Source organism: Chelonia mydas, chromosome 1 (assembly GCF_015237465.2).
Source record: "Chelonia mydas isolate rCheMyd1 chromosome 1, rCheMyd1.pri.v2, whole genome shotgun sequence".
In the NCBI taxonomy this organism is placed as follows: Eukaryota; Metazoa; Chordata; order Testudines; family Cheloniidae; genus Chelonia; species Chelonia mydas.
Genome location: NC_057849.1, coordinates 206,959,092 through 206,987,020, shown reverse-complemented (window position 1 = coordinate 206,987,020; position 27,929 = coordinate 206,959,092). Strand labels below are relative to the sequence as shown.

At 49.5% G+C, this 27,929-nt stretch overlaps 2 protein-coding genes and 1 non-coding gene across 12 annotated transcripts; all 3 read right to left on the bottom strand.

Moving 5' to 3' along the window:
- Positions 1–243: 243 nt before the first annotated feature.
- On the bottom strand, positions 244–20,188 carry PTPN6 (protein tyrosine phosphatase non-receptor type 6). Of its 6 annotated transcripts, none has more exons than XM_043541464.1 (17): positions 20,056–20,186; positions 19,704–19,806; positions 14,290–14,412; positions 13,772–13,961; positions 9,980–10,202; positions 8,732–8,848; positions 8,494–8,607; positions 8,007–8,103; positions 7,466–7,545; positions 7,204–7,353; positions 6,904–7,035; positions 6,282–6,436; positions 2,477–2,544; positions 1,710–1,861; positions 1,391–1,488; positions 1,098–1,234; positions 244–726 (listed from the first exon to the last, which is right to left on the bottom strand). In XM_043541464.1, exons 3-16 carry the CDS (start codon positions 14,348–14,350, stop codon positions 1,111–1,113), a joined length of 1,761 nt encoding a protein of 586 aa, XP_043397399.1. In that variant the 5' UTR covers positions 14,351–14,412; positions 19,704–19,806; positions 20,056–20,186; the 3' UTR covers positions 244–726; positions 1,098–1,110. The 6 variants fall into 6 exon arrangements, with proteins under 6 accessions (XP_043397399.1, XP_027687583.1, XP_027687587.1 ...); XM_027831782.3 differs by having other exon boundaries at positions 13,772–13,966; positions 20,056–20,185; XM_027831786.3 differs by lacking the exon at positions 13,772–13,961 and having other exon boundaries at positions 20,056–20,188.
- A 1,560-nt stretch (positions 20,189–21,748) lies between these two features.
- Positions 21,749–23,709, bottom strand: C1H12orf57 (chromosome 1 C12orf57 homolog). 5 transcript variants are annotated; one of them, XM_037911137.1, is made up of 3 exons: positions 23,555–23,709; positions 22,422–22,598; positions 21,749–22,116 (listed from the first exon to the last, which is right to left on the bottom strand). In XM_037911137.1, exons 2-3 carry the CDS (start codon positions 22,543–22,545, stop codon positions 21,968–21,970), a joined length of 273 nt encoding a protein of 90 aa, XP_037767065.1. In that variant the 5' UTR covers positions 22,546–22,598; positions 23,555–23,709; the 3' UTR covers positions 21,749–21,967. The 5 variants fall into 5 exon arrangements, with proteins under 5 accessions (XP_037767065.1, XP_037767082.1, XP_043398050.1 ...); XM_037911154.2 differs by having other exon boundaries at positions 23,440–23,689; XM_043542115.1 differs by having other exon boundaries at positions 23,458–23,677.
- On the bottom strand, positions 23,465–23,525 carry LOC114021777. Its single transcript, XR_003566198.1, has one exon. It is a non-coding gene; the product is annotated as a U7 small nuclear RNA (small nuclear RNA).
- Positions 23,710–27,929: the final 4,220 nt, after the last annotated feature.

Sequence of the window (27,929 nt, the reverse complement as noted above, 5' to 3'; positions counted from 1 at the left end):
TCAATGGACTACCTGGTGTGACAGGGTACTGGCACACTGGCAATTCTCCCTAAGGCAATGACACTTGGGCATATGAAAAGAACCTGCTAACAGGTTCATGCACTAGACCCAAGCAGAAGCAAGGAAACCAACTGTTCCACTCCCTGCGCTAAGTCTGCGGCTCAAAAACAAATAAAAATAGTATTTTAAAAAACAAAACCCAATTTTTGGTGAAAACTTTGAAAACACGAGAGAATAAAAGAATAACACAAAAATCCTGGTTTAATTACAAAGGAAAGCAAAACCAACATGTCAAATCCATGAATATTTACAGCACCACAAGGAGGCGAGTGGACCCGCAAGGCTGAGGAGATGGTGGCACAGGCGGTGGGCATGGAGATAATTTTTCCTTGGATCAAGGGAGAGTTGAAAGGGCCAGCATCAAACAACAGCTGACTTAGCAGGAGCAGCTAGTCTTATGCTGGTATTGAGGTTAACCCCTGTGGGGGCCTGTCTCCCATAAGAGGAGCTTGCGAAGGACAAACAGAGCTGGAGATAGCCTGAACCGTTAGGGGCCAGAGAAAATTAAAGAGGATATTATTTATCTGACAGTTAAAAAGTATCTTAAAGCAGCAGGCTGGAAAGCAGAACAGATCGGACGTGCCTACTGGACTGAGTGTTCAGGGACAGCAAGGTGATCCCAGTCACTTTGACCTAGGACAAGGTGTCTTCTGTAGCTGAGGGGAGCTGGAAAGAGAGAGAAAACAGCAGATGAAAAGTACTGCCAGAGCGCAGGTCTACACTACAAAGTTGTTGGCATATCTATGTTGGTCCGGGGGTGTGGCAAAACCCCCACCTAGATGTGAGATGCTGACAAAAGAGGGCTTCTGTTGACACAGCAAATGTCCTTCAGTGGGATGGTGCTACTCCCTGACAGAAACACTCCTTCTACGCTGTGTCAATTAGGGGGCTCTGCCAGTACAGCTATCCTGGCAAAACACGCGCATAAAGAAGGCCATAGAGTCAGATGGGTCTGCACATGAAGATCTTATTGGGGCACCCAGAGAAAAGACCCCCACTCGCCAGGAATATGATCCCAGCCCAGACCCCAGTCGCACCTGTAGTGGGAGATTATTTTTTCTTAAGCGAGCCCTTCAGTTTCTCCTTCTCAGACGAGCGCTGCTTCCGCACTCTCTCCTCTTTCTTTCCTCTGGTGTTCTCTAAGTTTTCATAGACTGTTGGTTCCTCCTTCTGCCTGTGACAGTGAGAATGTTGGAGAGGTGAGCAGGGCATGGAGAGCCAGGAGGGCAACGACAGAATGGTGGGGAGGCCGGGTGATGGTGGGGGCAGTAGGGAAGGGCACAGCTAATGCCCAGGAGGGTGGGGACTCCTGATTTGCCACAGCTCTTACTTAGAGGACTTTCGGGAGGCCTTGGCATGTTGGTTCTTCAGCGCAGGTGGGTACGCAATGTTCCCATATTCAGACTCTTTGGATCTCCCCTTCTGAGACTGCATGAGAAAACGAGACAAGAGAGGACTGGAGAATGGGACAGAGCACAGCACTGGGGTGTGGGGTAATGGGGCACGGCAGGGGACAAAGGACAGCTGCCTCATGGCCCTTTATGCCAAGCTAGGACATGAGGAAATGGGGCATGATCAGGCTGTTACAGACAGCACCTCCGGCAGCACAGCATCTCCTGGGACTGAGTGCATGGCATCCCCACTCTCACCTGCATAACATCCAGCTTCTTCTTGGTGGTCTCTATGAACTGGCAGATGGCCATGTAGATGAATTTATACTGGGCCTCAGTCTGCACCATTCCTGAGCGCTGAGCCCTTACCATCTGGATGGTCTTCTGGATGTCTATGTCGCAATCCAGCCCTGGAGATGGTGCATTGGGGGACAGGGTGCAAAGAGGCAGTTATGGGCTGGAGGCTGCTGCAATGAGTTCCTCACCATACACCTATCCCCAGCCTGCGAGGTCACCAGACAAAATCCTAGAGGAACCTAGTCCCAGCAGGTTCCCCCTCCCCAGGGTGGAAGGAGACACTGGTACCTTCAGCCCTCAGTTCTCTCGAGCTACTCCCCCTCCCTTGCCTGCCTGCCTCTAAGTCTACCAAGTGGGAGTGCCAATCCCTGGGCAACACTAGTGCTCCACTGACTGGGCAGTTATATCCACAAATGAGAGCACCAGAGATCCAACTACTATCCGGGGACAGACAGACAGCAGGCATTGCCAGACTTCCACCAATGGGTCAGTTACAATCCCCAGTGACAGCCCTCTGCACCCCTGTCCCAAGGGTGGGATCTGTGTCAAAGGGGTGTACTCACCTTCCCCTGCCATTAAGGCCCTGGGATATTCAGGGAACCACTTTCTCACACTCACATGCCTGATATTTCCTAGCTAGTGAAGTGGCCTTTAGGACCCAGCTGGCAGAGAAGACTGGCCATGGGGCAGAGCCCTGCAGGTAAAGCATGGGCATGGGAATAGCTTACCCTTGGTGGAGATTGTCTCCACTATCATATCGATGACGATGATAGTTCCGGTGCGGCCAATCCCAGCACTGCACAGAAGGGCACAAGCTGAAGTCAGGAGATGGCATTACCATACGTACACATTCCTCCAGCAACTTACAGCCACTGGCAGCAACTCCAAGGGTTTCCCAGGCTGTCCTGCACCCACTGCTACAATACAGCCACCTCTGGGGTGTGGCGTGGCATTGTTTAGCAGCAGCACACAAACACTGCTCAAGAGATTAGGACAGGAAAGGAGAATGGGATCTCCAGCCTGATATTGGGGTGGATTTGAGCAGATCACTGCTGACTACGTGGCTCTGGGAAGAAGGATAAAGGAGTTTGAGGCACAAGTGGTGTTCTCATCCATCCTCCCTGTGGATGGAAAAGGCCCGAGTAGAGACCATCAAATCGTGGAAGTCAACAAATGGCTATGCAGGTGGTGTCGGAGAGAAGGCTTTGGATTCTTTGACCATGGGATCGTGTTCCAAGAAGGAGGAGTGCTAGGCAGAGACAGGCTCCAACTAACAAAGAGAGGGAAGAGCATCTTCGCAAGCAGGCTGGCTAACCTAGTGAGGAGGGTTTTAAATTAGGTTCACCGGGGGAAGGAGACCAAAGCCCTGAGCTAAGTGGAGAAGTGGGATACCGGGAGGAAGCACGAGCAGGAGAGCGCAAGAGTGGAGGGCTCCTGCCTCATACTGAGAAAGCAGGAAGATCAGCAAGTTACCTTAAGTGCCTATACACAAATGCAAGAAGCCTGGGAAACAAGCAGGGAGAACTGGAAGTCCTGGCACAGTCAAGGAATTATGATGTGATTGGAATAATAGAGACTTGGTGGGATAACTCACATGACTGGAGTACTGTCATGGATGGATATAAACTGTTCAGGAAGGAGAGGCAGGGCAGAAAAGGTGGGAGAGTTGCATTGTATGTAAGGGAGCAGTATGACTGCTCAGAGCTCCGGTATGAAACTGCAGAAAAACCTGAGTGTCTCTGGATTAAGTTTAGAAGTGTGAGCAACAAGGGTGATGTTGTGGTGGGAGTCTGCTATAGACCACCGGACCAGGGGGATGAGGTGGACGAGGCTTTCGTCCGACAACTAACAGAAGTTACTAGATCACAGGCCCTGGTTCTCATGGGGGACTTCAATCACCCTGATATCTGCTGGGAGAGCAATACAGCAGTGCACAGACAATCCAGGAAGTTTTTGGAAAGTGTAGGGGACAATTTCCTGGTGCAAGAGCTGGAGGAACCAACTGGGGACAGAGCTCTTCTTGACCTGCTGCACACAAACAGGGAAGAATCAGTAGGGGAAGCGAAAGTGGATGGGAACCTGGGAGGCAGTGACCATGAGATGATTGAGTTCAGGATCCTGACACAAGGAAGAAAGGAGAGCAGCAGAATACAAACCCTGGACTTCAGAAAAGCAGATGTTGACTCCCTCAGGAACTGATGGGCAGGATCTCCTGGGAGAATAACAGGGGGAAAGGAGAGTTGGCTGCATTTTAAAGAATCCTTATTGAGGTTGCAGGAACAAAACATCCCGATGTGTAGAAAGAATAGTAAATATGGCAGGCGACCAGCTTGGCTTAACAGTTACTGATCTTAAAAACAAAGAAGAAGCTTACAAGAAGTGGAAGATTGAACAAATGACCAGGGAGGAGTATAAAAATATTGCTCAGGCATGCAGGAGTGAAATCAGGAAGGCCAAATCACACTTGGAGTTGCAGCTAGCAAGGGATGTTCAGAGTAACAAGAAGGGTTTCTACAGGTATGTTAGCAACACGAAGGCGGTGAAGGAAAGTGTGGGCCCCCTACTGAATGGGGCGGTAACCTAGTGATAGGCATGTGGAAAAAGCTAATGTACTCAATGCATTTTTTGCCTCTGTCTTCCCAAACAAGGCCAGCTCCCAGACTACTGCACTAGGCAACACAGCATGGGGAGGAGGTGACCAACCCTCTGTGGAGAAAGAAGTGGTTCAGGATTATTTAGAAAAGCTGGACGAGCACAAGTCCATGGGGCCGGATGTGCTGCATCCAAGAGTACTAAAAGAGTTGGCGGATGTGATTGCAGAGCCATTGGCCATTATCTTTGAAAACTCATGGCGATCGGGGAAGGTCCCGAATGACTGGAAAAAGGCTAATGTAGTGCCCATCTTTAAAAAAGAGAAGAAGGAGGATCCTGGGAACTACAGGCCAGTCAGCCTCACCTCAGTCCCTGGAAAAATCATGGAGCAGGTCCTCAAGAAATCAATTCTGATGCACTTAGAGGAGAGGAAAGTGATCAGCAACAGTCAGCATGGATTCATCAACGGCAAGTCATGCCTGACTAACCTAATTGCCTTCTATGATGAGATAACTGGCTCTGTGGATGAGGGGAAAGCAATGGACGTTTTATTCCTTAACTTTAGCAAAGCTTTTGATACGGCCAGCAAGTTAAAGAAGTATGGGCTGGATGAATGGACTCTAAGGTAGATAGAAAGCTGGCTAGATTGTCGGGCTCAACAGGTACTGATCAATGGCTCCATGTCTAGTTGGCAGCCAGTATCAAGCGGAGTGCCCCAAGGGTCGGTCCTGGGGCCGGTTTTGTTCAGTATCTTCATTAATGATCTGGAGGATGGCAATGATTGCACCCTCAGCAAGTTTGCAGGTGACACTAAACTGGGAGGAGTGGCAGATACGCTGGAGGGTAAGGATGGGATACAGAGGGACCTAGACAAATTAGAGGATTGGGCCAAAAGAAATCCGATGAGGTTCAACAAGGACAAGTGCAGAGTCCTGCATTTAGGAAGGAAGAATCCCATGCACTGCTACAGACTAGGGACCGAGCGGCTAGGCAGCAGTTCTGCAGATAAGGACCTAGGGGTTACAGTGGACGAGAAGCTGGATATGAGTCAACAGTGTGCCCTTGTTGCCAGGAAGGCTAATGGCATTTTGAGCTATATAAGTAGGAGCATTGCCAGCAGATTGAGGGACGTGATCATTCCCCTCTATTCGGCATTGGTGAGGCCTCATCTGGAGTACTGTGTCCAGTTTTGGGCCCCACACTACAAGAAGGATGTGGAAAAATTGGAAAGGGTCCAGCGGAGGGCAACAAAAATGATTAGGGGGCTGGAGCACATTACTTATGAGGAGAAGCTGAGGGAACTGGGGTTGTTTAGTCTGCAGAAGAGAAGAATGAGGGGGGATTTGATAGCTGCTTTCAACTACCTGAAGGAGGGTTCCAAAGAGGGTGGATCTAGACTGTTCTCAGTGGTGGCAGATGACAGAACAAGGAGTAATGGTCTCAAGTTGCAGTGGGGGAGGTTTAGGTTGGATATTAGGAAAAACTTTTTAACTAGGAGGGTGGTGAAGCACTGGAATGCGTTACCTAGGGAGATGGCGGAATCTCCTTCCTTAGAGGTTTTTAAGGTCAGGCTTGAGAAAGCCCTGGCTGGGATGATTTAGTTGGGGATTGGTCCTGCTTTGAGCAGGGGGTTGGACTAGATGACCTCCTGAGGTCCCTTCCAACCCTGATATTCTATGATTCTAGGGAGGTGGAATGGAAGAGCCAGCACTGGGATTTGCCAGAACAAAGGGATTCACTCGAGAGTCACAGGGAGCAGACACGATCTTTCATGACTGTGAGCAATCAGTGTGTTCGATTTACAGAGGCCACCTCCAGCAGCACCGTGACCCCTGCAGAGTGTGGCGTTTGGGGAGACTGCCCCCTGTAGAGTCACCCAACCCACTCCCTGTAGCACAGCAGCAGGAACATTGAAACAAGCAGGCACTGCCCCACACCCACCTGCAATGCACCACTATGGGCCCAGCCTCAGGGATGCTCTCTTGTTTCTGGTTGATTTGGTCCAGGAAGCTGAGCACCCCTCCAGGCTCACTGGGGACTCCGTGGTCTGGCCAGCTCAGGTACTGGTACTGCCATATCTCTCGCACAGCCTTACACTAGGGGGCAACAAAACGCATACATGGTAGGTTGTGCCCAGTTCCACCCCATCCTCCCCATGTCCCTCAATCCCTTAGGTTCCCATCCTGCATGACAAAGGGACTGAGGGTCTCTGCCCACTAACCTCCAGACTGAGAACAGGCCAACTTAGTTCCCAAACAACAAATGAGAGAGAGAGGGAAACAGTATTTGGTCAATGAAGCCCTCCAGCTGGACTGGAGGGCTGGACTGGAACAGGACCTAGAGGTGAAGGCGCCCATGCTCCACTCCCTGATCCTCGAGCCTGCCAGTCTCCCACATCTCCCAAATCAGGGACCAGACTGGAACCAGGAAGGTAGAAGTTACAGGTCCCATTTCCCTTTGCCTAATGTTACCTGAAATGCCACAGTTACAGATTCCCAACCTTGAAGGCTTAGCCACAGTTAAAGTCCCAGGAACAATTAATGCTCAGAAGCGTGGTACTCACGTTGTCAACTGGTGAGAGAGAGAGCTGTCGGAGTTTGTATTCTAGGGCATCATGTTCTCCAATATTCTCCACAATATAGGGACCATACTCTTTCGTGCTGCCCTCCTCTGGCCAGTAGGGGACGCACTTGTTCTGTGAGGAAACAAGAAGAAAAGGTGAAGAGTAAAACAAGGAGGCTAACAGAGAAGAAAAAACCCTAGGGAGAAAGAAAAAGGTAAAGTGGTGAGTGGCGGGGGGGAGGGAGAGGGAAGGGGGACGGAGAGGTGTGAGACATGGCAGCAGGCCCTCTGAGACACGTACCCTCCCTTTCTCCACCTCCCGGGTGGTCATCACAATGATGCGTGATTTTTCCTGCCACACCATCTGCCAGAAGTCGTTGACAGTGGCATCCAAGCAGCCCTGGCTTGCGATGTATGTCTTGGTGAATTCATCTGGGCTGATCAGCTGGTTCTACAGAGGGGCAAATGGACAAAGGAAGGGCAGGGGTTACAGGAACCAGGAGTCCAGTGCCCCTTTCCCTGCGCCCCCTCCCCAAGACATGGCAGCATTTCTGGAGGCTCACCTTGATGTAGTTGGCATTGATATAATCCGCTCCGGGGATATTTGGGTCCCTGCCTTGTAGGATGACTCGAGAATGATCAACTAGGGAGGCAAGGAAGGGGTTAACACAACAGTGAGGTATTCAGACATTGGTCCCACATGTAGCCCACTCTCTATACTCCAGATCAATCCAATGGGCCCATCAAAGCCTGTTTCCCGACCATCCCTCATACTAGATCAGACCAAGAAGCCCATATAACCCAGTGCCCCCCACTTACCCTCTGAGCCGGATCAACCCAATGAGCCCGTCTATCCAGATGTGCGCGCACACACCCCCACAAGGTCATGCAGAGGAGGCAATGTCTCTCACTAAATCTTTTATGGCCTTAAATACCCAGTCAGGGGCCCCTTGTAGCTCATCCCCACGGGAGGGCAAATAAACCCCAGCCAGGTTGAGGCTTCCTCCGGGGTAACTTTAGGCAGGGCTCTGTGTGGCAAGCCTTCCCGCTCAGGCAAGAACATGCAGCCCCTTGATCTTTTCCTGATGGGAGGGCAGGACTCACAGGGCAAGATGTTCTTATACCGGTTCTTTCCCTTGTTCTCAGGTCTCTGCCCCTCATGCCGATCATACAGGTGCTTGGCCTCCTGTTTCTGCAGGCTCTGAAAGGGGAAGGGTAATCGTTACGGCAGAGCAACCTGCTGTGATTGTGGGGGGAGCACTGAGGGGAATGGGAGCACACAGAGTAAAGATGGTCCATTAGCTAGGGCAGTAGCCTAGGAGACTTGTGAGAGCTGGGTTCACTTCCCTGCTCTGCACAGCCTTCCTGAGTCTCAGTTCCCCAGCCGCAAAATGGGGCTAATACCCTGCCCTAGCTCACAGGGGTATTGGGATGATAAATTAATTGAAGAGTGTGAGACGCTCAGATTCTGTGGTAATAGGGGCCAGGTACAGAGATGACATTACATAGAGATTAATCCATTAATGGAGAATGAGATTGGGAGCAGGGTTTCCCAGAAGGACATGGAGACAGTTACAACACAATCACTTACATCAAACTCCTCCCAGAATCCAGCCTTGGCTGTTTCCTCAGCCAGGCTCTGCTTGTTTAGTTCATGCACTCTGTTCTCAATGTCAGCTGCGTTCACTCTGGTGGCATAATAGGGCTGGGTAAGGAAGAAGGGAAAGGTTTGGTGAGCAAGAGGGATAGAATGGAGCTGGACACATGCTGTAGACAGGGACAGAGGGTGAAGCCCCCAAAACTACTCCTGACACAAGGACCCCGTTTACCTGTTTCAGGTACACATAGGATCCGGACACCTCCTCAATTCCAGTCTTCTTGAAATGCTCCACTAGGTCTGCCAAGCTGTCAAACATCTCAGCACCTCCGACTGTGTATCTCCCATTCTGGAGAGAGTAAAGCTGTGTTATTCACATCCCCTAATGGACCCACTGCTTCCCATGGTGTATCTTACAACCAGTGCCACAGGAGATTGTTACACTGGGACATGAAGCCCTGGGTAGGTCTTGCCCTGTTGAGTTTGAAGCACTGCATCTCATGTGGTATGTGTCACACCCTCCTGGCATGATGGACAACTGAGAGCTTGTTCTGATGACATCAAACTTGTATGTTGGTGAGCTGACCCTAGGTGTCCTGCTGCATGGAAACCCAGAGAAGTCAGCTCTTGTTTAACCCCCCAGCTCTTGTTTAAGGTCAGTTGTTTTGTTTCCCCATAATTCACCTGCATACACTCTCCACTGTCCCAAACCCACCCATGTTAGAATCACAGAAGATTAGGGTTGGAAGAGACCTCAGAAAGTCACCTAGTCCAACCCCCTGCTCAAAGCATCCTCAAAGCAGGATCATGGTATGGAGTCAGAGAAGACCTAGTAAATTTGTGGGTTGATCAGGCTAGGCTTAGGGACCTCAACAAGGTCTCCTCTCCTGCTTGTAGCTCCTCAGCTTCTCATCACAGCTCAGTAGTTTATTTCTGGAACTCCCTATGAAGTTTGAAGAACCCCATAGAGCCAAGGAGACCAGAAACAACTGACCTTTCTTCTCTCCGCTGTCTTCCTCTTTGGCCTCCATGTCACACTTTGTTCCCTGTCCCAGGTGCATAACTGCCTGGTTCAGTCTCCAGATTCTCCTCTCCTTCAATCTCACAGGCCAGCACCTTACGCTGGCCTTTGAGGCTCTGCACATCTCTGCTCCCTCCAATGTAGGAGCTCCCATTGCTACCAAGCTCCCTTCCGGTCTTCCTGCCACTTGTGTCTGCACTAGACTCCTCCCTCATCCTGGATGCAGCAAAATCAACAATCCCCCACAGCCACTGGTCAGACCAGGCAAGGACTAAGGAACCCGACAGTAGGCAGCCCAGCCCTTAGCATGGATTTCATATACATTATTGGATACAAAAACATTCCAGCAGTGTACATATCTTCCTGTTGATAGAATAGATCAAACAGCTGCCACAGATAAATGTTTCCTTTCCTCACTTTGCTTGCTCCCTTCCCTGCACCCTGCCCCATCCCTCTCACCTCACACATGATCTTGACATGGGTGACCTTAAGCCGTGCCCCAGGGGTGCCAGCAGCCCCAGTTGGTGGGGCCTCAGGCCCAGCTTTGAGTTGGTCAGTCAGGACAGACAGGACAAAGTCACCAGGTTTGCTGAGGCTCTCGCGCACCAGGAAAGTCCAAGGGGTGGCCTTGGACTGGAGAAGAGACTCAGCTGCTGGGCCAGATAGATGCCCATGGTACCACCTGGGAGAAAATGGGACAGGGTCAGACAAGAGCAGGGGGCTGCAGGGCCAGAGGGAAGCCAAGTGAGGGACAGGACCTGGGGCACATGGCGATGGGGGAAAGAAGTGGAGGGAACAAGAGTTAGAGGGGAGATGAGTGGAAGGTGCCTGTGGCTGAGCGAAGCCAGGAGGGACAGTACCTGAGGAGCGCCAAGGTGGATGGGGCCTGGGACAGAAGGGACAGGTGAGCCAGGGGCAGGGAGCCCGAGGAAAGCTAAGTGGAAGACAGGTTTAATAACTGTGAGACGCTGTAGGGGGAGAGATGTTAAGAGCTGTATGTTCTGGCCCAGTCCCCTCACAGGGTGAGGCTAACAAAGCAGAGGTCACTACCCAGTGACTAACTGCAGGGCACAGCCGGGGTCAGTATCCAGTGATGTAAGTAGCTACAGTTACAATTCCCCCTTTATTTGGAAAATCAAATGAAACATAATACAAATACCCAACCAGTACAGCCAGTTTAATATCACACACACACAGATGGGATGTCTAAATTGCCTGATCTGGGTAAATAACCTGCACCCCCTGACAAAGGAGAAGGTTATTCTGACTCTGATTGGACATGCGTCATCTCTGAAGCTTGATGGCTTTCAGATCACACAGCCACTTCCTGTTCCCAGAACAGGTCCTTTGGCAGGGATCTCTTTGGCCATTGAGGTAGGTCTGTCTTGTGTTCACTACTCTTGTCATTGTCAGTCACGTGTGTTACTTCTCCCATTGCACAAGCCTTCTCAGTAGCATTCTACGTGTCCACTAGATACAGAGCGCCAATGGAAACTCCTTGGGTTTATCTACATGTCTTCTGTTCCTCCTGTAAGACTGACCCTCAGGAGAGGCTATGACACAACCTCTCGGTGAGTGGTGCAGCTGTTGACAAGGTTTCCAGCCCCTTCCTGTTTGGAATTAACATTCTCTCCCACTTGCAATGGGGTGACTCCAGCATTCTTGTCAATTTTCTTCTATTGCAGTTTCTTGCTCTTTGGTAAGCACTCCAGAGTCACTGGTCTCTGGCTGAAGAAGTCTATTAGCTGGTGGCATTAAGGTTTGTGTCCTGCTGCCCATGGGTCTCTGAACCGGGGACTCTAAGAAAGCCTGTGAGGTGAATTGTGATAAACTCATAAAGCTAAATAGGGATTCCGTGAATCTGCCACGACCCTTTTTAATTTTGATTCTCGAGTTCTTTGCTATTTGTACCAACACTTCTGCTAAATGACTGCATTTGAGTGCACATAAGGGCGTGGCATGCGGTGCGGAACTGATACATTAATGCGGAGAGCAGAAATGAGCCACTCGTGAATTGTGGGCCATTCTCTGCTACTAACACATCTGGAATCCCCTGGTGAGCTCAGTGCTTCATAATGGTTATTCCCTTCTACTCAGCATGGTCTGCAACAGCTCAATCTTCTAAGAAGCTGAGTACTTGCTCACTAATAAGAGGTTCTTATTAGTTCGAAGTAGAGCTAGATCTACCCTAGACCCAGGGTGATCATGTATCTCGTGATGTCAGCCGTCCCTTTGTATTTGGCTTCCTCTATTCACAGAGGTATCTTATTTAAATTTTATTACCTTTGTGGCAGCATTCTTGTGTGGCTGGACAAGGCAACCTCCAACTCTCTTTTGCATTCTTAGTACCCAGCTGGAGGCCATGGATTATGATCAGTATTTCTCACTTCATGCTGTGTTGTATTACGACACAACATCCTCTGTACAGGGTCCCATCATCAGCAATTTCCTCTTGATGCTCCCAGTCAGATTGGAGGTCCCTGGACTGCTCCTCTTGACCATCCAGCTAGAAGGACTTCCTCAGCTGTTGTGAGCTGGGGTTGTTTGTGTTTTCTTATTTAAATTTGTCAAATTTTCTTTCAGAAGCAGTTGGTTTTACTTCAAATCCTCTTCCTGAGGCCACTGTTCCCAGGCATGTTTGACATGACAATAAGCTCCTCATCTCCTCTTTCACATTTAATCAGTGCTGTGGCAATTTCATGCTCCTGTTCTGAAGTCCAGGCTGTGCTTCAGTGGTTGCTGTAATGTGGCTTCCAACTCTTCACAGTCTGTTTCTACCTTGAACAGATTCATGAAACTACTCACAAACCAAAACGATTCCCAACATTTCTTCTTTGTCTGAGCATCGGGCTGTGGTGACTTAGTAAAAGCACACGCTACCGGCTGATCATTTTGCATGTCAGCTTAGGGGCAGAGGGAGCTGTTTGGAGAGCAAGAAATGGCTATGTGATTAGCAAGCCATCGAGGTTCAGTTTGTGATTTACACACCCCCTAGCACTGAAGTAAATGGCTGTGGACCTTGGCTGTCACATAACAGTGATATAAACCCTCTTTCACCCTGACCTTGATCACGTGAATGGGGCCAGGCAATGAAGAAAGCCTCATTATGCCTTACAAGAGCTGGCCTGTCTTCAGATACCTAGGGCAGGCTCCTCCCAGCCTGGGGTTCTGGGGAGGGGGCTGGAGGCAGGCAGCCCTTCCTGCCGGGGCAAGGGGCTCTTTTTGCCCTGTCTCACTGCAGGGCTGGGCCTCTGTTCTCCCCCTCTACAGAGAGGAAATAGTTAACCCCCCTGTGGCCCAGCTCAGGGAAGACACGTGATGGAAAATCTCTCAGGGAGAGAGTGAGAAAAGGAGCTTTCGTAAGAGCTGGGGGGAGAGAAGTTTCCAACCGCAATAGTAAGGGAGGAAGCTGCAGAGCCCCAGCCCAAGCCAACGGCCCTGACTGGAGCAGAGAAAACGCTGAGGGACACACGTGCTGCACCCCACACAAGACCGCAACCCTGCCTCAGGGCGAGGGGCACTGCTGTGGAACAGCTACCCACCGCCAGGGGGCTGAGAGCACAACACAGTGCAAACCACCTGATTTGATTTAGGAACACAGTGCCAAAGACACATGCAAATAGGGGAGGGGAGGGAGACCAAGTGGGGACTGGAATAGCATGGACTGAGAGGTCCATCAGCAGGATGCCCAGCACTGGAATAGCAGTGGGGGTTGCAGGGCAGAACTGAGGGGCAGTGTCAGAGCTGTGTGGGGAGCCCAGCTTGGAATAGCAGGAGGCTGCAGGGCAAGACTGAGGGGCATTGGCAGAGCTGTGTGGGGAGCCCAGGACTGGAATAGCAGGGGGGCTGCAGGGCAAGACTGAGGGGCATTGGGTCATACACTGGACTGAGGCTTCTTCTTGTAACTAGCATCACAATTTTCACTTTTAGCAACAAGATTTAAATAGCAAAACCGATGAGACGCGGAAGTCAAAGTTGCCAAATATAAGCAGGGCCCACATTGAAATTTCACAGACTTGCGTGCAAAGGAGCGGAGAGGTGGGCATTTTATAGTTAGTTAGTTAGTTCTGGAGTTGGGGCTGGGCTATGCTTTCAGTCCCAGACAGTCTGGTACCAAAACTGTGTTTAGGGGGGTGAAGAGGGGCATACCACGGGATTAGCCCCTCAGTCTCCAGGTGTGCAGGGCGAGGCTGTGGAGTTGGGCATTAGCCCCTCAGTAAAAGATTCATAGTTGCTCTGCTTACTCCGTACCTCTCTGTAGTGGGATCGGAGCAATTCAGTGGATACCTCAGGTCTATTACAGTCCCATCTTTATCCTGTAGTGAACCCTGCTGCTGTGTGTAGTACTCCACCAGTTCAGACAGCGTGGCAAACTTCTCCCCTCCATAGAGATCATAATAATCCCCGGTGTTCTGGATACGAATGTGGGTCACCTGATCACCTACCCTGAGGGAAGAGGCAGAGAGGAGTCTGGTGAAGTACAGGATAGGGTCAGGAAAAGGGAAAGGGAAAGTAAAGTCCCTCCCAGGACGGGTTGCAGGGGCAATGGGGCCAGGAAGTAGGGATGGAGGGTGGGTCAGACAATGATGCCCCTCGGGTATCTTTTGGGCAGAGGGCAGGATGAAGGGAGGGAGCGATGGGGCTGGAAAACACAGCCTCTTATATATCCTGGGGATGGTATTGGTAAACAGGGGAAGAGGCAGAGAGCAAAGCATTCACATATCCCTGGGATGGCGACAATGTGGCAGGATGGCGTCTGACTTACCCACCTGACAGAGAGGGAGAAATCTCCCTGATTCTTTCGACTGGGTCTAGCCAAGAAGCTTCCATGAACTCCTCGTCCCTTGAGTAAGGCCTCAGCTTGCAGTCCACTCAGGTCCCGGTGGAACCACCTAGGGGAGAGCAGAAAAGAGTGAATGGTGTCAGACAGAGGGTATACAGCCATATCTCTATGAGGGGTTCATACAGTGAGCAGAGTGGTCCCCCGAAAAGGATCCCAACCCTTGAGGGGGTCATAGAACAGATGGCCTGGGAAGGTCCTCTGTCACACACCCCTGGGATATGATCCCAGCCCATCCCCAGAAAAGGACTGTACTGGGGGGGGGGGGGGGGGGGGGGGGGGGGGGGGGGAGGGGGCAGAGCAAGTGAGATGATTCCCCAACGCCTGTCCCACCCCCACCACCTTCTCAGCTCCGCTCTTACCTCACCATCGTCGAGGGAGAGCAGCCAAGGGGCTGGGTAGCTACAACCAAAGGAACTTGAAAAACGTAAAGAAAGGCGCTTTTAACGCTGGCAAGAAAAGGGAAGTAAGCGTCTGTTGTCTCTGCTCGACTCCCTAATGCTGAGTTCCCGATGCGTTACTCTGGCCATCTACCTCTCCAGTGTCCCCCTCTCTCAGTCCATCTTCCTCTCTCTGACTCTGCCTCCCCTTCTCACTCACTCTCTCCCTGTGGCAGAGCACAAACAGAAGCAAGGCAAGTGCGTGGCTCAGATAGCGCACAACTCAGGGAACAGGAAGCGTCGCTGAGCCATCAGCTCCTCAGCCCTGAGCTGCTTTGCACAAACTTCTGCTTCTCCTTTTGGCTTTTTTCCCCCCTCCCTTTTTCTTCTCAGTTATTCTTGGTGTGTTCCCTGCCTACCCACAGTGGGGTTACTTTGGTGACCTCGTCTGTGGCCCTGTCTACACTCACGCATTTGGGCTTTGTAACTCCCTTCCCCACCAACATGTCAGTAACAGACTTACACCAAATACACAAAGCTTCTTGCAATGGTGCAGAGCAGATCATAGCAACTTGTACGGGGTCACTGCACAGCTGCCACGGCCAATGCAGACCGCAAATGCTGGCCCAGCAGCTGCAGTGGTGCAATTAGTCCCAACCCACAATGTCTGTTGGCACCAGGTAAGCCACTCCATGGAGGTCGGAAAGCAGCTGAGACTATACTCAGCTATTCTGAACTATCTAGCTGAGCTTGAAAGAAAGTACCCTCCCAACACTCTTGCAAGGTAGGGAAGTATTATTCCCATTTTACAGATGGGGAACTGAGGCACAGGGTAGATGAAGTGACTTGCCCAAAGAGACTGAGGCAGAGCCAGGCAATTGACCCCAGGTCTCCCAAATTTCAGTCCAGTGCTCTAACCACAAGACCATCCTTCCTTGTTCTCTCTGCCCTTGACCGTCCTTTTGGGATGTGCCTCAGAGATGAAGAGCATAGGTGGATTAGCCAGGGTTGGGGATACCCAGGTTACTGTTCAGCATGCAGCACATATACCTACACAACCAAATTGCATATGCTTCACTTGGTGCAAGCAACATGGGGCCTGCAGAGTCCACATACAGCATATTAAGGCCAAAGTAGCTGAACTGGAGATGCAGAGAGAAATATTAATAGCTATGGCATATAGGGATGTAACAGAGCAGTCCCACTTCAGAACTGACTTTCCCAAGACTCCATTTGAGGGGCAGAAGTGGAGAACTAGGGGGTCAAAGAGATGGGATCCATCTTCCAACAGAGATAGAGGAGGCTGGTCCTTCCTCCTGACCACAAGAAGGGTGCTCCAGGAGATGGGGATACAGATGTGAGATATACACAGGCTGAGTGTTTTGTGGAGATTTGATCATTAGACTATTGATAACTGGTGACTATAAGAACTGTTCAGCTACAAAGGTGGCAGATCCTACACATCTAGACAGACTACTAGTGGTGGCTAAGGAGGAGCCTGTGGTACACTCTGAAACTGATGACACGGGGAAGTGTAGGAGAGAAGTCCTGGAAGCTAAATTTAGATTGCTAGAAAGAATGCTTAGTTCCAGGGGCTTTGCAGCTCTGAAACGCTTCCAGTTCCATACAAAAGACCAGTTAGGTCAGGGGAACTTCAGAATCTCAACATATGGCTACAAAACTAATGTTAAGAAGACGGATTTACATTTAACAGGCACAGGAATTTGATGGGGGGCCCGGGGAGGGAGAGAATTTATACAAAGAATGGTCAGCAACTTAGTCAAGGTAGAACTAGATTACCGGCACAGAAAAATAATAAAGTTTAGGGAACTGTTTCAACTAGGACTGGGTAGCAGCCAATAGGTGCTAAGGAGCACTCAGGTTAGACAAAGACATCTTGTTAGAGATGTCAATGATTCAAAAGCATCACTGTCCAGTAAAGAGTAGGCAGAAATTACAGCTCCACTGTAGCAGGGGCAGGTTTAGATCACAGAGATAAATTCTGATTGTCACAAGGGTATCAGAATAAGGAGTTAAACAGCAATAGGCACTTGGGCAAAAATAAAACTCACCAGATGAGCTGCTAACAAGAATATGCACTCTCATTAAAATCAGCAACTATACTGGAGGATAGCAAATGTACCAATCCTTGAAAAAAGGCACTAAGAGTGACCATGGGAATTATAGACTAGAGAGTCTTACTTATGTACCAGGAAAATTGGCTGAAATGATGATTAAAAGTAGCATTATAAACCAACCCTCTGTGTGAACATAACAAACAGGGACAAGCATCACAGCTTCTGCAAAGGAACATCTATTATAATTCCTTGAATTTATCAATAAAATAGTGGATTAAGGAAAACTGGCTGACGTAGCTTTCAAAAAACCTTTATTAAAGGCCCTCACAAGAGGCTGCTAAGAAAAGCAAGTAGCATGGGGTGAGAGGTGAAATTCTGTCATCCTACATCTTATTGGATTCTAAATTAACTGGAACCTGGGTGTCCTTGTGGAGGTTCAATGAAACGTTTGCTTAACGGGCAGTAGCCATCAAAGAATCCAACAAGGCTTTAAGATGCAGAGCAGTGGCATGGAGAAGAATTACTGGAGCTCTCCCAATGTTGTTGCACCAATCAGTGGGATGTCCTCACCTGGAACACTGTGCTCATCTCTTGTTACCCTCTCTCAGGTCTGGAAAGACTGGGACTGGGACAAGAAAGTTATACAGGACAGTAGCGGTAGGGCAGCAACTGGAGACTGTCTGCATTGTGCTAGGCAACGCATTCATATTAGACACAGAGATAGCCTCTGCCTCAAAGAGCCTACAGTCTAAATAGACAAAACAAAGGCTGCAGTTGTCACTTCCTACAGTGACAGAAGGATTTTTTTTTGTCAATGTAGTAAATTCATCTGTCTTAAAATGCTGCAGTGGTGCAGCTGAGCCACTGTAGCGCTTCAGCGAAGACACTACCTATGCCGACAGGAGGTAGCTCTCCTGTCAGCGTACGTACTCCACCTCCCAGAGAGGCAGTAGCTAGGTTGACGGGAGAATTCTCTGGGGGACCTAGCACTGTCTACACTGGAGATTAGGTTGGTTTAACTGTATCGCTTAAGCGGGTGGATATTTTACACCCCTGAGCAACATAGTTATACCTACACTTGGAAATTAGGTTGACCAGGCCTAAGAGCAGTAAATAGGTGAACAGAAGAATCCTTCCCTCAACCTAGCCATGTCTATTCTGGGGCTTACAACCTAACTACGGTGCCCAGGGTGAAAAAATGTTCACACCCCTGCCTGAGCAACATAGCTAGGTTGAGCTAATTTTTAAGGGTAAACCAGGCCAAAGAGTGAGAGGTGAAGAGGCACAGAGAGGAAAGTGACTTGCTCATGGAAACTTAGCAAGTCAGTGACAGAGCCTGGAACAGAAACCAGGTCTCCTGACTCCACCTGACTATGCTGTCTGTCTAATAATAATACCGACTTGGATAGTGAAGGTGAATCAGGCACTCCTATGCACTGTTTCTCATAACATATGAGCAAGGGGACTGTCAGTGACATTGAAAGGCAGCTAATGTAATGTAATGTAAAAATGTATCAACAAGGAATTTGTTTTTTTAAATACGTGTTATTAGTCTGTGGAATTCAGCGCTGCAAACTGCCATACCAAGGGCTTGTATGCAGTGTAGTTGTAGCCATGTCAGTCCCAGGATATTAGAGCGACAAGGCAGGTGAAGTAGTTATCTTTTATTGGACCAACTTCTGTTGGTGAGGCCCTGAAGAAGCACTCTGTGTGGCTCAAAAGCTTGCCTCCCTCAGCAACAGAAGTTGGTCCAATAAAAGATATTACCTTGCCCACCTTGTCTCTCTGATATCATGGGCTTAGCAGGATTCATAAAAAGATTGGACATTTAGATGGATAACAAGAACATCCACATTTACATTAGATAAGAAAAAACAGAAGGATAGTATGTCTCCTGCTTCCGAACATAACCCAACCACTAACTAAGGAAGGAACTTCTCCTGGAAACAGGTTATTGCACAATAAACCAATGGCTTTTCTTCACATTCATCTGAAGTAATTGGCTGTGGCCACTGTCAGAGACAGGAGACTGGACTAGACAGACCAGATCTGGAAGTTGCTATGTTAATGCTCTGCCTGGTCCATCCTCCAGAGGAGAAAAGAGAGCGTGGAAGACAGACAGGAAGAATAAGCATTGGAGCTATGCCCCTGTGTTCTTGTACCATGGGCATGGGGGCAGGGATGGAAAGGAGAGACCTCATTAAAGGTCCTCATTCCATTCTCACTGACAATTCTACAGTGCTAAGGACTTCAATTCCTTGGGTACTGACCATGGCTTAGATGTCAGTCAGGGACAAGTGGCTCAAGCCACGGTGGAGAAGGGGCCCCCAGTATGCTGGGCTCCATGACTCTTGTGACACTGTGGAATCCAGACCCTTCTGCAGAATTCAGAATTTCAGTGGCCATTTCAAAACAATTCAGCTGCCAGCCCTTTTGGCGGTATAGGAAGCTTTCTGAAGGTGCCGTCCTGCAGTGCTGTCTGCTGGAATCTGCATAACAAACACTTCTGGTGAGTGTCAGAACTCCTGGGTTCAATTCCCAGCTCCAGAAGGGGAGCAGGGCTAGTGGTTTAGAGTGGGGAGAGGCCTGGCCTCAGGGGTTCTATTCATGGCTCGGCCTTTGACTTGCCATGGGACATGGGCCAGTCCCTTCCCCATCTGTGCTTGAGTGCAAATAAGCCTTTACTTTTGCTAGTGTGAGCAGTACTGACCCCCCAATACAGCCCTGCTGAATCCCATCACTCCTGCTCCCTTATAGCCTCCTTGCCCACTCCCTCTAGGGTCTTCACTTTCCCCATGTCTGCCTCTCACTTATCTATTTCTCCCACCACAGGCTCCTTTGATCAGACCCTAAAGCCAAGAAACCCCCTGGAGAAATAAACTCACCCACAGGATGGCATCAGGTCCCCAGCCACAGGGATCCCCACTGAGAAGGAAGGAATAAGAGAGGCTCAAGGGGATGGAGTACTGCAGCTCTCAGCCAGGGATCCTAGTGAAAAGGAGATAAACAATACTGAAGATACCAAGGAGACAGGAAGAATTTCCTGGGAAGGGGGTGCAGGACTGAAGACTGTTACAGACCCATGGAGTGGGGGTAGCACCCAGAGGGAAAGCATGGCTAATTTTATGGCGCCTGGGACAAGATGGTTAACAGACCTGACATTCCTAGATCAGGGCTGGTAAGAGTCCCCTGACTCGTGCGTCTAATCCAGTCATTAAGGCTCTGAATGCCACTTACCTCTCTCTCCAGCTCTAATATTTCCCCCCCAACATGGGGCAGAGGGAGAAGGAAGAAGCCTGAGATCAGGCAACCGGGCCCAGGACAAAGGGCTTCTGTCTCACCACTTGCAAATCTCTCCCTGAGCCGAAGTTAATAAATAGATAGGCTGGTGGGGGAGGGGACACCCAACCCGAGGGGGTGGGCAGGTGAGCAAGGGAGGAACTGCCTATTCTCCCTGCCTCCGCCCCACTAAGTCTACGCCCTCACTGGAGGACTGGTAATAGAATCACAGAGAACGCAAAAGCAAATAAAACTTGGTCACCTGGAAGCTGCCACCTGAGCCACAGCTCCCAGCCCTTCCAGTCCTGGGCTCCCCACACAGCTCTGTCAATGCCCCTCAGTCTTGTCCTGCAGCTCATCTCCTATTCCAGTCCTGGGGTTCCCACACAGCTCTGCCATTAGCCTTCATTCCTGCCCTGCAGTCACATCAGTCAAATGCCCCTCATTCAAATCCCAGAGTACCTACATTCTCCACAAATGTGGTGTTCCCTCACTTTTATTGTTGAAAATTAATGACATCAGAAATGCAGAATCATGAGGCTGAGGCTATGTCTACACTTTAAATGCTACAGGTCTATCTATGTCTCCCACCACAGGTCCCTTTTATCAGCCTCTAAATCCAAGAAAGCACCTGGAGGTCTACACTTAAAATGTCACTGTACTGCTTCAGTGTGGACCCTTACTACAGCCATGGGAGGGGTTCTCCCATTACTGCAGTAAATCCATCTCCCCGACAGGTGGTACCTAGTGTAACGGAAGAATTCTTCCATCAATCTAGTGCTGCCTACACAGGGACTTGGGTTAGCTTAACTACATCAGTCAGGGGTTTCACATCCCTGAGCAATGTAGCTGGGTCAATCTAATTTTCTACTGTTGACCAACCCTGAGTTATAGAGGCCTTTACACTCAAGAATTGTGCAGCTTCTTAAATTTCCTGCATCAATAATATATTGTGCCCCTCATTTTGGGTCTTTGTCACACATTGGCCCTGTCTAGACTAGGAGAATAAATTGTGTTTAAGAATACTTTAGCCAACATCTTTTAACTTATACATTGTTAAACACTATCTTTTAAGAAGACAGAGTTTAACACCTTTAAAAAAACATGTTACCTTATGGTGGTCAACCCCAGGATCCTGCTAACAGTGTTAAACACACCTAAACTAGTGTGTAAACACGTGTTAGTTAAATCATCTCTGCTACCACATTTTTAAACACAACCTATTTTCCTAAACTAGACAGAACCATTGCATCCGATGCTTGGGTCTTGGCAGGTTGAGAGATATACGTGTAGCCCCACACCTACATGCCTGCTGTTCCAGTTCTGAACCCCCTTCACTCTGCTGCCTCTCAGTGCCGGCCTACAGCACTCCCTGCTGGGCCTATAAGATTGGATGTTTAGAAATGTTAACTGGTTTCAAGCCTTCTACTTCCAGACCTAAGATGTGTGGTATGGGGGATCATGATTTTCTCAAATTTATCTCATGCAAGGTGGTCTCCTCAAGGCAGAGCCACAAGGATTACAGGATTACCAGTAGGGGAGGAGATAACCAGAACTCTCTCCTGCCTTACATTCAGTGCGGAGTGCCCTCTTTCCCAGGAAGCAGCACTAGGATCCAGACTGGACAAAGACTCACTCAGAAACACAGGGGGACATTTTCAAAGCAGCTTTTATTCACAAGCACAAAAACCAAAGATGCACAAAGAAGCCAGTTGCTGCAGAGCTTCCAGGAAGCAGGTGGCTCTTCTGACCAGTTGCAGCACACTGATGATAATGGTGGAGAGCAGTCCTGGAATACAGCTAGCCGAAAACTCTCACACACTGAGTGTCATGCAACCTCGACCAGGAAGGCCAGCAGAGGATTCCAGTTTCAGGAGGCAGCCACACCCCCTGTCCCAGCCCCATGTGGGGGCAGTGTCATTGGAGGCAGGAACATGGCTTTTAGCTTCCCGGACATGTTTGCAATCTCTGGATCCTGGGACTCATAAGATTTTATCAGTCTGGCAAATTTCAGGACCCCTAAGAGAGAGAAGGGGAAGAAAGAAAACAACTCAGAACAAATCTAACTGGTGACAAGATTCCACAGATGGTAGGTTTACCAAGGATACCATCCTGTGGCCAGACAAAGGAGCTGCAGCTGTAGGTGGAGAATCCTGTGCATGGAACCAACAGCTAAACTGAGATTTTGCTTGCATTGCCCATTCCCCTAGACCCACGTGGCTGTGTGCTCCCTGCCCCAGGAGGGACCCTCAAACACAAAGGGAGGAAAGGGAAACCTGCCACAGCCCAGCTCTGCCCTGCCCTCCCAACCAGGGCAAACCTACCTTCTCCATCATTACTGAAGCCATAGGCTTTGATCACATCCTGCTGGATCTGGGTGGCCACGGGCAGCAGGAACTGCAGCATCTTGCCCATGTCATTGTAGGCGTTATCCCGGGCCTCCTCCATGCGCTGGGCATTCTCCGGGGAGCCGAAGGCCTTGATGACCTCGGCGAGAACCACTAGGGACAGACAGGCACAGCAGTGAAAGCCCGCCGCGGCGCCCAAGCCCCCCTCCCCAGGGGCCATGGGAGTGGGTTAGGGATGGGGGGGGGGGGGAGGGAGGGGGTGCTCCCGCTCCGCCGGCCATGGCGGGCGCTTCCCCTCTGTGCAATGGGAGAGACGCTGGGTATCGCGTAGCACGCGGCTCCGCGCTGCTGCCGCGTTTCGCTGGGGGCCGAGAGAAGTTTCGGAGGGGGGGCAGGGGGACGCCGCTATCCGCCGGCCCCCCCCGCGCCCTCACCTTTGACCTGCTCAGCGCCCAGCGAGCCCGGCGGGGGCTGGGCCGGAGTAGCCATGGGGCGCTGCAGGCTGGGCAGGGGCGCTCATATCACCGCGCCCTGGCGGCGCAGCAGGCCCCAGCCAGGCCCATGGGCTCGGCCAGGCGGGGGAAGTTGCCTCAGCGGGAGAGCGAGCCTGCCCGCGTCCTGACGTCTAGCGGCTGGGAGGAATCACGGCTGCGGGGGCGGGACCGCGAGGAGACGCCGCCGGAGACTGGGGGGCGGAAATTGGTCCCCGCTGCACCTCGCCTACGCCCCCGCGGAGAGGCCGTCTCTGCACAGCGGCCCACACCTACTCCCGCCGCCACCCAATGCCAAACGCCCCGCAATCCCCACTCCCGCAGCAGCCCCCACTATTGGCCGTGTACGGCGCCCCACCTGACCCCGCGCGCGGGCGCGCACCCCGCCGAGCCCGGGCTGCTCAGTCCCACCCTCGTAGCCAGGGACCGCCCGACCCAAAGCCCCCGCACGGAAGATCGTGCAATACTCCACGCCAAGTGCTACAGAGCACAGCTGGTCTCACCCCCACTCTCACATTCACCAACTACAGAGGCTTCCTGGCGGAACAGGAAACCTGCTAGACAAATACTAAAAGAGCTGAAATCACTACAGGAGCCCCTCCGAGCGCGGGTCCCCACCCCGGCCGCAGAGCGCTGTTGCTGAGGGTGACTTGCAAGCCAGGAACGCAACCCTCTTGGCGGCTCTGGACAACGCCCACACAGATGTCGGGGCCCGCAACGCCACGCGGTTCCTATTTTGAGCCCCGCAAAATAGGGCTTTTGAAGAAATGAGCTATATGTAGATGATGTCGTTTCCTATTGGTGTAAACGAAAAGTCACGCCCCCGGCAGCAATAGCGTGCAGAGAAGGGGAAGAAAGGCGGAAACGTAGAGGAAAGGGGAGGGAGGAAGTAGTTGTCTGGCGCAGCCGCAGGCACCCGACGCTGGTTTTCAGACTAGAAGGGAGACTGGGAGAAGTGATAGAGACCTGGTATGTGCACAGGAGTGCGCTGCCTTTAGCGAATTTATTGCTGCACCAGTAGTGTAAGTCGGGTGGTGCTCTCCGAGTAGGCAGTACAGGCAAGAGATTTTTAGGGGCTATGGGGTACCTGAAAGAGTTGGGGCTAGCCCCACCCCTAAGGGGCGGGGCTGCGCTGCGCTCCCTAAAGGAGGCGAACACAGCTAGGGAGGGCAGTCATTTTTAAAATGGCTTTAACAGCACAATGCATCTGCTAACACATTTAGACAAAGACTTTAAGTTTGTTAGCATATGTATTGTGCTATTAAATTGGTCAGGAGTCCTCAAGATGGTGGGGTCCAGGACGGAAGGTGTTTAAACAGTGTTTTTGATTCTGTTTCTCCCCATTCGTCTGAATTATCCATGCCATTCATACTGCATTACATCAAGTCCAAATCATTAGAGGTATGCCTCTGCTTGCACTGATCAGAGGATGTTCGGGTTCTGATGTCAGCCCAGTTCTGCAGCCTGACAGGAGTAGGTGTTGTCCCCAGTGTACATAGAATTCTTCTTTGCAGCCAAACTAATCTAACATGCATTTTGCTGAATGGAACTGGAGCAGCAAAATAAAGAAAACAAATGCCTCCTTTTCCAGCTTTGTGGGTGAGAGAACTATAAGTGAAGATTATAATGCCGGAAACTGATGACCTTAAACCAGCTACCTCAGGAATCTGCCAAGAATTTTGCTGAAAATATGTCCTTCATCTTAGCAACGGGGTTAAGACTGATCACACATCTGCCCACCTTTATTTGAATGACGCGCCTTCCAATCTGACAGCTCAGGCATTGTCAGTTTCATCTAGAACAGTTTACAAATTTGGAACCTAATTCTGTAAACCCTTAATCATTTGATCAATCCCATTGAAGACAATGGGACTATTTGCATGTCTATGGACCACTTTTGTGATAAGAGTTTCAGGAGTCTGTTCTGTTCCTATAAAGGAAGTTGAATCTCCCATTGAAATGCAATGTTTAGGTACAATATCATATGCAGTTTAGGATACAGTTCTACTTTAAAATTGTCTTTTAATAAGTCATACATACGCTGAAATGGCTCCTCACCCAAATCCCATATTCTATGTAAACAGACTAAAATACTCCATATTTTTGGGGAAAGTGAGTAGTTAAGCATGTTGATGTTTGTATATACAAACACCCATTTCATCACTGTACTGGAAAATATAGCTGAACTTAATTTTCTATGGAATTTGAGGAAAGTTTAACAGCCCCAATTGTTTTCTGTGTTAATCAGTGTGAACCTGAAAAAATTACATGCCTTCTAAGAGAAAAGAATCAGTCCATACTTACTGAAAAAAAAATCCTTCCAACTGGTCTTCAGAAGAGTGCTACAAGACACATACATAACCTCATGAGCAGAAGGTGGGGAGGATACCCTCCCCCCATTATGACCAGCAAAATAATAATAATAATAATAAATAATTAATAATAATAAAATCTCAAAGAGGCAGAGGTTCACAGATTTGCAAACCTAAAAATCTGTGTTATGCTTTAAATCACCTCAGCACATACCAGGTCTATGAACATTAAAAAGTAAACTGCAAAGGAACACTGAAGCCCATTAACCTGAATGTGTGCCAGCCAGTATGCCCTCACTGACTAAAGGTGCAGTCACACCTGAATAGCTAAAAATTAACCTTGCCCTTTTAGCTAAAGAGAGTCATGTCACTGGCTCCATCTCTGTTGTTACATAACAGATAACAAAACTCCAGTGGGGCATGGCACTGGAAGATATGGTCTCAGGTACGTGGTGTGATTTTTCAGAATCTCTTTTGGGAATAGTCATGTAGGTGAATTCATCTTGGTATCTGAAGTTATGAATATTAGCTATGTTTACTACATGTTTGCTCCTGTGGTAATGCTCACAAGATATTTAGCCAGCACATGAAGGGACAAGTCAAGTTGAATGGCCCATTAAGGAACACTTAGCTCACAATGGACCCTGGAAAACACCTGTCTACACTTAATGGACTTTTTGTGAATGTTCTAACTAGAATATGGGTGGGGGTGATGGACATGTAACCTGCCCATGTGACTCCAAACACCATCTTTCACAGTAAGAACAGATTTCCCTTTACTTGGCACTTGGCAGAAGCTAAAAGGCCCTGCCCTGAAAACATATTCACTTTGCCTTTTTCCTGCTCCAGTCTCTTTCCTGCTCCAGCCTCTGGACTATGAAAATATACTCATGGGAGCATTCTGACCAAGGGACTGAGGACTTTAAGGTAATCTGGAGCCTTCATATTTCCTTGATCCTTTGCAGATGGATTTATGCATTGGATATAGTATAGAGACTGTTTTAGCCTCATTGATTGCTGATTTCTCCCTTGCAATGAACAAAGATCAGATGTCTGCTTTCTCACATGATCCAGCAGCCTTTGATACCTGTGGTATAAGCAATGTAGGCTTTGCTTGAGTGGTTTTGTTCTTTCCTTTCCAAATGTCAAATCCTGTTCCCATTGAACTCCATAGCAAAACTCCTTTTGATCTCAATGGGAACAGGATTTGGCCCCAAGAGATCAGTGAATGTGATTTTAATCAATTGCTTATTTGTCCAGAGGCAGTTCACATGCATGTTCTGCCAGGCTGATTTTGATTGCCTCTCCTGTATGTCATGCTGAGGAAAATAATAAAACAATTTGGGCTGGAGTTCTATCAAGATGTACATGGCACACACACAGTTCTATGCTTCTTTTCCATCAAACCCAGATGCTTTCCTAATGCCTGGTGGAGAGCAATACTTAGAGAAAGGTAACCGGGCAGAAGCTTAGTTTGGGGGAAGCTTACTTTGGACATAAGGGAGGCACTGATAGTATGTTAAGGGAAAGTAGGGGTGATTGTCCTTCCTATCCTTCTTTCATTTAAGAAGTTTTAAGAAGTTTTCAATTTGGGGTGCTCCTGGATCCTCAATGACATCTGGAAGTACAGGTGGCACCAGGGGCCCAAAGCATCATTTTACAACTGCATCTGTTGTAAAATTTTAGACAAGTAAGGGGGCTGTCGAAGTGGATGGGAAGAGCATGGGGGCCCCGGGCTGCGGCCAGGGCGGAGTCACGTGGAGGGTCAAGTGGGGAGGTCACGTGCCCTCTCTTATGTCCCTCCCATGAGTGCAAGAAATGATTTCTATTTGCACCACTGCTCTGCAAACTCACAGCAATGTCTAGCATTGAGGTGTGGAGGTACTGCCTCTCAGCTCCTGGACATGCCCATCTCCTCCATAACCCAGGTTGGCATTAGGGGGTGCTGGGTTGCAGAAAGTACAGTAGAATCTCAGAATTACAACTGACCGGTCAATCACACACCTCATTTGGAACCGGAAATGTGCAATCAAGCAGCAGCAGAGTCAGAGACGCCCCCTTCCCCCACCCCAAAAAAAGCAAGTACAGTACTGTGTTAAAAATACACTACTAAAAATAAAGGGAAAGTTAAAAAAAAAAAAGCTTTGACAAGGAAGGAAACTGTTTCTGTGCTTATTTCATTTATACTAAGATAGTTAAAAGCAGCATTTTTCTTCTTCATGGTAAAGTTTCAAAGCTGCATTTAGACAATGCTGAGTTGTAAATTTTTGAAAGAACAACCATAGTGTTTTGTTCATAGCAAACAACCTCCATTCCTGAGGTGTTCGCAAGTCTGAGGTTCTACTGTACTGCTCATACCCCAGACACACTGCATCTGCCAGTACCCCAACCTCATGTTAGGGAGCACTTTCTCCCCACCCCCAATTTGGTGTTATGGGCTACTGTGCTCCAGGAGGTGCGACTCTTCATATATTGCCCCATCTCCTAGCAAGCAGGTTGGCGTAAAGGGGGTTTTCTGCTGTTAGGGGCAGTGTTGTTCATCATGCCCTGGCCCTGCCTCTTCTCCCCCACACTCTGTTTTGCCACTGGGAGGTGCTGTGCTACTTAAGGTATTGCCCTTCATATTCTGGCTATGCCTCAGATTTCTACACTTCTCTAATATTGGGGGTACTTCATAGAAT

Coding starts and splice junctions, on each gene's coding strand:
- PTPN6 (XM_027831782.3), bottom strand. Junction 8,104..8,493: donor GATTCTGGGAGGAGTTTGAT/GTAAGTGATTGT, acceptor TTCCCCTTTCAG/AGCCTGCAGAAACAGGAGGC. Junction 7,354..7,465: donor TCAATGCCAACTACATCAAG/GTGAGCCTCCAG, acceptor GCCCCTCTGTAG/AACCAGCTGATCAGCCCAGA.
- C1H12orf57 (XM_037911129.1), bottom strand. CDS start 22,934: ATGGCTACTCCGGCCCAGCCCCCGCCGGGCTCGCTGGGCGCTGAGCAG. Junction 22,599..22,879: donor GGGCGCTGAGCAGGTCAAAG/GTGAGGGCGCGG, acceptor GTCTGTCCCTAG/TGGTTCTCGCCGAGGTCATC. Junction 22,117..22,421: donor CTTCAGTAATGATGGAGAAG/GTAGGTTTGCCC, acceptor TCTCTCTCTTAG/GGGTCCTGAAATTTGCCAGA.